The sequence below is a fragment of the Beta vulgaris genome, chromosome 5 (assembly GCF_026745355.1).
Source record: "Beta vulgaris subsp. vulgaris cultivar EL10 chromosome 5, EL10.2, whole genome shotgun sequence".
Taxonomy (NCBI): Eukaryota; Viridiplantae; Streptophyta; class Magnoliopsida; order Caryophyllales; family Amaranthaceae; genus Beta; species Beta vulgaris.
Genome location: NC_079206.1, coordinates 9,485,792 through 9,497,032, shown reverse-complemented (window position 1 = coordinate 9,497,032; position 11,241 = coordinate 9,485,792). Strand labels below are relative to the sequence as shown.

General features: G+C 34.4%; 1 protein-coding gene across 1 annotated transcript; it reads right to left on the bottom strand.

The window, feature by feature from the left end:
- Positions 1-7,594: 7,594 nt before the first annotated feature.
- Positions 7,595-8,419, bottom strand: LOC104892747 (uncharacterized). The gene is made up of 2 exons (XM_010678731.1): positions 8,185-8,419; positions 7,595-8,013 (listed from the first exon to the last, which is right to left on the bottom strand). The coding sequence occupies exons 1-2, from the start codon at positions 8,417-8,419 to the stop codon at positions 7,595-7,597; spliced, it is 654 nt and encodes a 217-aa protein (XP_010677033.1).
- Between the last annotated feature and the right edge of the window lie 2,822 nt (positions 8,420-11,241).

Genomic DNA, 11,241 nt, shown 5'->3' with positions numbered 1-11,241 from the left:
GCGGTTTTTGGCGGGAACCGCAGCAATATTGTCAATTTCTATTTTTTCTTTTCTTTTTGCGTGTTATATTGTTGCGTATAGGTAAAACCGCAGCAATATCACCGCAGCAAATAGCATTAATTCTACTAGTGGACGGGGCAACATTTCGCCCGACCGTGCACAGCCCTACATGCCGGTGCAAGATGTTGCTTGCCCATGCAACCTGTTGTAATGTCGTATCTTCCACGTGACTTAACTTTTGTCGGTTTATATTATTCTTAACTTATAAATAGGACTTTAAACCTTATTTTCAGGAGCTTAGATATTAATAGATCATCATTATTAGTTTATACTTAGGGTTTAGAGAGAGAAACTTGTAGATCTTCGTTGTTCTTCAAGACTCCACCTTTTTTCCATTAGTTCAAGTATCTCTTTTCTTCTTCTCTTCTCCTTGTTTTCCATTATGATGTTTTATTATTCTTCTATATATTTATTTCAATTGTACTTTCATAGTTTTATAATCTATGGTTCAGTTGAACCCTAGTGTAAATTAATTCATGATTATACTTTTAAATTCTCAAATTAATTGTTTAATTGTTCTTGCTTAATTGACTGTGCATATTCCAATATTAGATTAGGAATAACTAGTATTGTTATGATTCCATTGTCTTGATCACAACGGGAGTTGGGTTTTGACGGATTTGAATATTTCAATTAAGGGCATAACTTAAAGTTCTCCACGGGAGTTGGTAGAATGAATTGTTAGGAAGTTAAAGTGTCGCGTTTAATGTCTTTAATTTGCATGATTTCATGGGAGTAGGCTTGAGTGCATATTAGGAAAGCCATAGATACTCAGGAGAGGTTTATGGTATTTTATAGGGTGTACTTTTTCTTGTGAACATTTAATTAATCAGTTTGGGGTAGGAACTATTATTGTATCAATTCATGCTAGTGGGGATAGTTAACTCTAGAGTCTTTTATTTTGATATTGATTTAGCGTAGTTTATTCCATTATTCTTGATATTGATCTCCTTTAGTCTTACTATTATCTAAGTGCTAATCATAGACCAACTTTTTCTCTGTGGGATCGACCCTGACTTACCCTACTACATAGTTAGGAGGTTATTTATTTTTGTTAGGGGCGCGACACGCCTATCAATAACTATATTTATTCTCAAAACATTAATTATTAACTGAATTATAATTATTGACTCAAATCGCATTATTGTTAATCCAAAAACAAGAATTATTACTCTATAACCTATATGGCACGATGAAACTACGTCATGGCAACATTAATCATCAGTCACCGCACCCAAAAGGGTTCCATTAGTTGTTATAAAGTTATTAGAGCTTTTTTAATCTGTTCGTCCTTAAATTTTACCCGAGTAATTAATCTCGGGTTATTATTAGTAATGGTGTTCTAGTATTATAGTTTTTGGGTTAATCATTTGGGTTATTTTGGCTATTATTTTTGCCCGAGTAATGAGAAAGCCATAGATACTCAGGAGAGCTTCTTTAACACGCTTAGTTTAGTCTTGTATATATATCAATTAGTGTGCTTAGTTTAGTCTTATATATATATATCAATTAGTGCTGTAATAATCATTTAAGAGATTTCAGAATAATATTTCTAGAGAAAGTTTTCTATTTTCACTTCTTCGATTTTATTCTAAATTAATTGAATCAACATCTTCATCATTTCCACATGGTATTTGCAAGCTCAAATTCATCGAGATTTTCAATCATCTTGCAAGATTACAATCATTTCTGATTGAATCTAGTTTAGATTCTTCTTCTGATCAATTTTTCTTGTAGATTTTCATCTAGAATTCATTAGAATTTTTATTTTCTTCCGCAATTTTCTATCAAACCTGCAAAAATGGCTGAAATTAGATCGAATTCTAGAGGTGGCAAACAGGTCAAAACGGGTCGGGTCATAATCGGATCAACTATTTCTTTGGGTCGTGTCGGGTTCGTTCGTGTGCAAGTTAATAACAGGTCCATGAGATTTCTGGTCATATCGAGTCGGGTTAAAACAGGTCGGATTAGATCGGGTTTTCAATCTCGCAAATAAATAAAACACATATAAGACTAATGAGAGTAAATTAAATAATTAATGGACAATGGCTGAATCATATATAATATTTCATGACAATATTTTCCGTAAATTTATTTAAAAAGTAACTAATATGACAACTTTTCGGATCGGGGTCGGGTTGTAGTCATCATTATCGGGTCAATTCCGGGTCGGGTAGATTCGGGTTCGGTCACATTCGAGTCGGGTTATTTCTGGTTTCGGGTAATTATTTCGGGTGATAAACGGGTTCCGGGTCGGGTCAACGGGTATGAGTCAATTTTGCCGGCTATATCGAATTCTAATGAAAATGCAATTATCAATATAATATTAGAATTCTCAATCTTCTTCTGTTCTTGGATATACTGACAAATAATTCTTAGGATCAGGAGATCTACCTGATCAACATCTTGGAGCATAAAAGTTAAATTGACATAACTTTTTGACTTGGAATTAATCGATTCGTTTGGCTCTTGGAGCTAAAAATAAGCTGAGTTTCATTGATGGAACTACTAAAAGACCTTTATCTAATTCTGAAGAGTTGCAAAAATGGCTCAGATTTGATTACATGATTCAATCATGGCTGTTAAACTCTACGGAGAAGGTAATTGCTGAAGGATTTCTTCTACAACAGTCTACAAACCAACTGTATGAAGAAATATTGAGGGGTATGGTCAATCTACTGCACCACAACTCTTTGAATTACATAAACATTTATCTTCAATTGAACAAGGATCAGATTTAATTGTTCAATATTACTCAAGATTGAAGCAAGTTTGGGATGAAATTCAGTTATTAGATAGATTTCTTGATTGTTATTATGGAGCATTAGCTAAATGTTCATGTGGAATTCTGAAGAAAGTCCTTGCTGCTGATAAAAAAAACAAAAGCTAATTCAGCTTCTTATTGGTTTAGATTGAGGTTATGATGGTGTTAGTACTAATATTTTGAGTATGGATCCACTTCCAAATGTTAATAGAGCTTACTACATGTTGCTTCAAGTTGAAAGACATACTAGATTGAATGTGCAACATGAAAATTCTTCTCAAACCAGTGCATTTTTTTTTTCTTTGAAACAACCTTCTATTCAAGGAAGTTCTCAACACTCTCATCCTTCTTTTGCTATTAAGAGAGATGGAAAGTGGCCAAAGTATGATAAATATGACAGAAAATGTGATTATTGCAAGAAAGTTGGTCATACTATGGATCAATGTTTCAAACTCTCTGCAACTATTCAGAGTGGTTTCTTAACATGAAAAACAAGTCCAATGGAGGCGGTACAAATAGTAAAATGACTGCTCATGTTACTCAGAACAATGACACTTATGTTACTGATACTCCCCTGGACTATGGTGTTGGTTATGAGGTTCCACATTCACACAATAATGTCAATTCGGTCTTGGTACAAGTTGTGTACAAAGAGATGATGAAAACTTTGAGTTTTTAGAATTTTTCAGACATTAATTCTTCTGTGAATTTTACGGGTAGTATTACTGCTTCTAATGTTCATTCAATGCCATGTTTTATGGATTGTGGACACCGGAGCAACAGATCATATGATCTGGAATAAAAAGCTTATATGCTTCTGATGAGACTTTACAGACTCCTATAAAAGTTGGATTAAATGATGGTACATCCAAATTGGTTCATATTGTTGGTAATGCAAATATGACTGATAACATTGTACTACATCATGTGCTATTTATCCTTGATTTCAAACATAATCTTCTGTCAGTTAGCAAGTTATTAGCTCAAAATAACTGACTTGTTGTATTCACTTCTTCTTTTTATCAATTTCAGGACCCTACAACTAAACACATTCAAGCTATTGGCTATCAACAAGATGACTTGTACCACTTTGTTTGTTAGCAAAGGAATTATACATCAAAGAAGTTTACCTGGTAAACCTTAGCAAAATGGAAGGATGGAAAGGAAGCATATATAAACACTTACTTGAGACTGCTAGAGCCATTAAGATTCATGCTCATTTGCAACATAAAATTTGGGGTGAATGTTTGTTGTCTGCTACTTATCTCATAAAGCTTATGCCTACTGTTATACTTGAATAGAAGACACATTATGAATGTTTGATGAAACAAACTCCCTCTTATGATCATTTGAAGGTGGTTGGTTGTTTGTGTTACGCCACTCATCGAACTTCAGACAAATTTGCACCCAGGGCTAGGAATTGTGTGTTCCTAGGTTAACCATTTGAGTACAAAGGTTACAAACTTTATGATCTTGACACTCATAACATCTTTCTTAGCGGAGATGTCAAGTTTTTAGAACATATGCTCCCATTTCAAACACAATCTAGAACTGATGAACCTAGTATTTCTTCTGGTACTATGGTTAATCCTAGTTTCCATAAGGATGATATACCTTCATTTCTCTCTCCTACTACTCTTCATACTACTACTCCATCTACTACTTCTCTTCTTACTCCTACAAACACTACTTCACCCTCTCCTTCTATTCAATCTACTTCTACTCCTATTCATTCTTCTCCTGATAATATTCATGACCAGTCACCTATTTCTTCTCTTAATTCTCCTGTTGTTGATTTCTCTCCCCCACCTATATTAAGAAGATCTACTAGAGTCAAATTAGCTTCTGTCAAATTACAAGATTTTGTTGTTAATCTTCCTCTTTCTATTTCTTCTTCTTTTAATGTAGACTACACTTGTCCTAAACTTATTCATTTGCCTTCATTGTCAATATTGCTAATGTTTTATCCACTGTTAGACCTTTTTCCTATGCTCAAGCTAAAACTGATCCTAGGTGGGTTGAGGCTATGGATAAAGAAATTGAAGCCTTAGAGAAGAATGAAACTTGGGATATAGTTGATTTACCACCCAATGTTATACCTATTGGTTGTAAATGAGTTTTTAAGACAAAATTTAACCCTGATGGTTCATTTGAAAGGTGTAAAGGAAGACTTGTGGCTAGAGGAGATAGACTGATTATTAAAGGTAAAGACTCTAAACATACCTTCAGTCCTATGGCTAAGTGTACTATAGTTAGAACTGTTATATCTTTAGCTTCAGCCTGTAACATGGAGCTTCATCAGTTGGACATCTAAAATGCCTTTCTTCATGTCTTTATTAAAGAATATTAATACGTGCAACCACCTCTTGGTTACAAAAGAGTCAAACCTGGTCAAGTGTGCAAATTGAAAAGATCTATCTATTGTTTAAAACAAGGTTGCAGACAATGAAACTTAGAGTTAACCAAATTTCTCTTAAAGCTTGGTTTTCAGCATTCTCATTATGAATACTCGTTGTTTATTTTTGAAGAATGGGTCATCATTTATCATTGTGGTTGCTTATGTGGATGATCTACTTGTGGCTGGTACTTATCTTCAAGATATTCAAAACCTGAAAACTCAATTACATTATGAGTTTACTATAAAATATCTAGCACCTCTCAAATACTTCCTCGATATTGAGGCCACTAGAACTAAGGATGGTATATTCTTCTCAACCAAAGGAAATATATCCTTGATCTTTTACATAACACTGCTATGACTGATTACAAAGTGGCACAATGTTCTTTACCTAAAGGATTGAAGCTTAGTCCAGCATATGGTGATCTTCTTTCTGATCCAGATATGTCTAGAAGGATTGTTGGCAAACTTTTTATATCTCAACATGACTAAGCCTGATATATATTTTGCAGTTCATGAACTTAGTCAATTTCTTTCTACACCTAGAGTGCCACATTTTCTTGTTGCTCAACATGTTTTCAGGTATCTCAAAGGTATTTTGCATCATGGCTTATTCATTCTACTCAGCAGATACTACTCTTCAGATTCATGCATACTATGATGCAGATTGGGGTAATTGTCTTGACACGACAAGGTCTCTTACAGGCTACCGTATTTTTCTTGGTACTTCCCTTATCTCATGGAAAACTAAGAAGCATAAAGTAGTTTCAAAGAGCTCAACTGAAGTTGAGTACAGAAGCATGAGTCACGCTACTAGTGACTTGACTTGGATTTTTAATTTATTATCTGATCTCTCTATCAAGGTTCCTACTCCTGTTCCTTTATTTTGTGACAATAAGACTGCTCAGCACATTGCTGATAATTCTTGTTTTCATGAAAGGACTAAACATTTGCATATTGATGTTCATTACATCGGAGAAAATGTGCAAACTGATTTTATAGCCACAGCATCATGTTAGTTCTCATCTACAACTTGTTGATCTTCTCACAAAAACTTTGGGTGTTGCTCAACACAAGTTACTTACTTTCAAGTTGGGTCTCATTGTTCCATACTCTTCTAGACTTCCAGCTTGAGGAGGGGTTGTAGATCAGGATACTCATCCTGATCTGCCACATCAGCTTAGTAATATTATTACTTTCAATTAGTTAGAAAGTAGTTTGTTAGTTTGTTGTATATATATTTAGTTATAGTTTGTTGCTTAGCTTATCTAACACGCTTAGTTTAGTCTTGTATATATCTCGATTAGTGTTGTAATGATCATTTGAGAGATTTTAGAATAATATTTCTAGAGAGAGTTTTCTCTTCACTTCTTCTCTTTGATTCAGAATTAATTAAATCAACATCTTCATCATTTCAACACTAATAGTTAGGAAGTTTATGGTTACTTCATCATATATATATATATATATATATATATATAATCCAAGAGAAAACAAATTTGATGGTGTCACATGTACTCTTTCCTCCCTCATACAATCAAATGAGACATAAAACAATAAAGATGCGTGTTTCTGGCATCGGGGAATTTTCCAAAAATCGAAACCCACCCAACCCCCCTCTCCCCGGCAAGGCGGCAAGCTAAGTAATATACCCTAAGGAGGACCTTTGCTGTGACATTATCTTTCAAGAGAAAGTCCTGTAATCTGACGTTTATAGTTATATAAACAGTTAAACACATCATATGACTTGACAAACCTAAAGAAAACAAACACTCCGCTCCGACCCCCTTCCCTAAATATATTACTAACTACAACTATATCTTGCTTCACGGGCATCACGGCTATAGGGGGTGCAAATTTTAAAATAACTTCAAAACTCTATAAAGTAATCTAAACTATAGCCTAATGTGACTGCATCCCATGTCAGATGCAATATATGATTAACTATTTAATCATTAACCTAAACTTCAAAGGCATGTATCTATCCACGTTTACTAAAAATGAGTCATCGAAAAGTCTTGGTACATGTGGGGTGGTAATCGTGGTATATGCTCCCATCTATATAAGTGAAACCCAGGTTTAAACATAACCAAACATTTAAAAACTTACATTGTGTTAAATTACACACCTATTTGATATATTTATCCGCTTATGTGCAGTGGCGGATCCAGGAATTTTTTAATGGTGGTTCACCATTAATTACCGTTCACTAAATCAAAATAATTTTTAATAAAAAATACTCCAAACTAAATTTCAATCGAAAAGAAAATAAATATATAACCAATAATTATACAAAATACAACCAAATAGTACTAGAAAAACCAAATATCCAAATTATACTACAAAATACAACCAAATACTAGTAAAAATGATTACAATTGCTCACGACGAGTTTTCATGTTTTGATATCGATTTATAATATCATTCATGCTAACATTAAAAAACAAATCATTCTCTAAATAAGTAATCAAACAATCATTCAACATTTGATCTCCCATACTATTACGCAATTTGTCTTTCACTTGCATCATTCCAGAAAATACCCTTTCTACACTTGCCGTTGCAACGGGGAGAATTAACACCAATTCTAAAAGCAAGTAGACCCTATCGTGAGTTTCAGACAATTCCGTCTCCACAAGTTTCATTGAAAGCTCACTAAGAGTCTTCAAATTCCAAAACCTTTCATCCGATCTCATAGCAACAATAAAATTCTGAAGTGTATGGTTAAAGAATATCAATTCTGAACTTGAAAATTCATTTGGATAGAATTTTGCAAGTTCAATCAATTTTGCTTTATCAAAAGAAGCAAACCGATTAGTTGGATTCAAACAAGACATACACACAAGTAAATCTTTACTTATCTCGGGGAATCGATTATCAAGTTCTTACAACTGAAGATCAATGACACTCAAGAAAACTTCCACTCGAAAATGATGTAAATTTGACACTTGTGGGCCCTTACCTCTAAACAACCTTCTCCCCGGGACAACATATTTCCCCTCCATGCTAGGAACCTCAATGTCATACTTAGCCATAAAAGAAATCACCTTCTCCATATGAGAATCCCATCCTTCATCTCTCATCTCTTGCAAATTAATCTTGGTCACATTAACCATTCGCATTGCATTTACAATGTCTTGATCACGTTTTTGTAATGCCACATTCAAGTTATTTGTTATCCCAAAGATCCCAACCATCAAATGTGCCACAAATACAAAATCAAAAGACATCAACAAATTTGTAATAGTTTGTGCTTTGTTGGATTTTTCTTAGTGAAGAAACTAGCAATGTTTTGCATTTTGTTTGGAGTACGTTTTCTCTTCATTATCAAATCTGAAAATCAAGTAACAATTGAACTAAATTTGATGTATCTCACCAAATGAAACATATGTCAATTTGTCATACTCCCTCCGTCTTTTTTTATTTGCTACATTTTGCCATTTAGGGGTGTTTCAATTTATTTGCTACATTTGCAAATATTTCCATATATAGTACATAGGTCCCACACTTTATTTACAAATTTGCCATCACTTCCTTCTTGATTTTGTAAATGTTTCCATATGTAATACATAGGTCCCACAATTTACCTATTTGCTTTTTTGTTAATTCCATTTATGTCAATGGTCCCCACTCCCTCCTTGGTCTTTGTGAAAAAGTGCTTGTAGCAAATAAAAAAAGACAGAGGGAGTAACTCATAAGCCATAAACTATCATCAACAAAATCAACAATAAAGTGATAACACTCAATTTAAATATAATGTAATTTCAATAATCAAACACCTATAACACACAAATCAAAATACAACAACAAAATCAACATTTATAACAATTCTACATTACATAATCTGATATATAAACACCTATAACAACTGAAATTGCAATTTATTTTTCAATTCTCATGAAATTGATAAACCCTAATCTATAAAGTAAAACAAGAAATCAAGCAAATTGAGTAGATTAAGATGTACCTAGAGTAAAACAAGAAATCCGGCCACTGTCGTCCACCAAGGAATCCGATTTCCGACCACTTGAAGCCACGAATTCCGAGTTTCCAACCACGTACTTGAAGCCACGAATCGCCCAGACGCGGGACGCCCACCAATGAAGCCACGAATCTCCCACGAAGGACGAAGCCACCAGCCCACCAGCAGTGACGAAGCCACCACGAAGGCGCCGCCGGTGAGGTCGCCGGACGAAATCAGTCAAGCCACCAACGAAAACGTTTGAGGTTTTATGAGAGAGAAGAAGTCTGCTATTGTGAATTTGTGAGTGAGAGAAAAGAAAACGTTTGTGAGAATTGTGACAGCGTCCGCGTGCGTTATTTTTTTGAAATTTTTTTAATTTTTTTTTTTTATTGCTGGTGCACGTGCACCAGCGTGGTATGAGGTAAATCTGCCACTGCTTATATGAAGTTCTCACACTTTTTTTTTAACGAGAAAATGTGCATTGATTAAAACAGAAAGTATAGCCAAATGTTAATACAATCAAAACTAATCCAAACAAACAAAATTAAAGGAGCTTTATGAGCTCACTAGGGGAAAAAAGGAAGGGCTGCGCTGGAAGGGCTGTGTATTCTTCAAAACGCAGCCCTTCTTTATTGTAGGGTTGTGGTTTTAAATAAAACGCAACCCTTTTTTACAGAAGGACCGTGTTTTTAAAGAAAAGTGCAGCCCTTTAGATAAAGGGTTGCGCTTGACTAAAAAACGCAGCCCTTCTCACTGTAAGAAGGGCTGCGTTTTTTAGTCAAGCGCAGCCCTATTGGGCCTTAAATTCTTTATTTATTAGCCCTAGCCTGCTAAGCTCCCTACAATTCTATTATATGTCGCTGTTGAAAATTGAAACCCCCTCTCTCTCATCCCATTTCATCTCCTCTTCTTCATCTCCTCACAAAAAACCTGCTTGCTTCTCTCTCACCCCCCATCTCCATCCCTTCGATTTCCTCTGTAATTGATGCAATTTCAAAACCCTAGAAAATCAAATTCAAAATCCCAAAATGTACGGTCATGAGCAACATTTGAGCGTTTCACCTTCTCCTACTCAGTTGCAAGAATCTCCTCACAAAAAAACCCGTTTGCTTCTCTCTCACCCCCATCTCGTCGGCGTTCGTTTCTCTCTCACACCGGCTTCAATTTGTTCCTTCTCCGTTCGTCGGCGTTCGTCCGTCGTTCTCTGTTGTTCCTCATCGTTCCTTCACTGATAAAATATTGGTCGAACTCCACAAATTTTATGATAATAATTGTGCAAATATTGTTGTTAGAGATGTGAGGCAAGTGCTAAAAACAACAAAACATGAAGTTTTAAGAGGTTGTAAGATAGTATTTAGTGGAGTTTTTCCTAGAAACTATGTTGCTGCTAATCACTGTTTGTGGAAGATGGCAGAAGAGTAGGGGGTTATATGTTCGAATGAAATTAACTCTTCAGATCTATAATTTTAGGGGGTTTTTTTCATTTTCTTTTAATATTTTTCATATTTTTTAGGGTTATTTTCTTCATCGTTAATGTTCAGATTTGTTCATTTTCAAATTAGTTCATTTTCAGATCTATAATTTTAGGGTTATTTTTTCATTTTTTGTTCATTTTTGTTAATTTCTGTTTTTATTTCCGTTCCTTTTTTTTCTATTTTCGTTCCTTTTTTCTTAATCATTAATGCATATATTATATGCTCTACAGTAATTCTGGAGGGTTATCATGGGAAGCATAATAATAATAATAATCTCACCCTTTAATCTTTCTTGATTTTCTTTTATACTAATTTATTATAGATATTCTCCAAATGGTTAAGAAGTTGCTTTCTTCTGTGCAAAATTTTAGCTTTGGCAATATCTCAAATGAAGGGTTTTATTATTCATTAAAACTTTCCTATGCTATATGTTATATGCTTTGCTGAACTGGGTATTGTAATGTCTTCTGCTTCTCTTGTACAGGCATTGTCAAGTTGATTTGGGTGTGCAATTCTAGCATCCACCTTTAGAGTTGGTGATCAATCTTTTCTGTTTTGGATTGTTTAAACAATATCAACA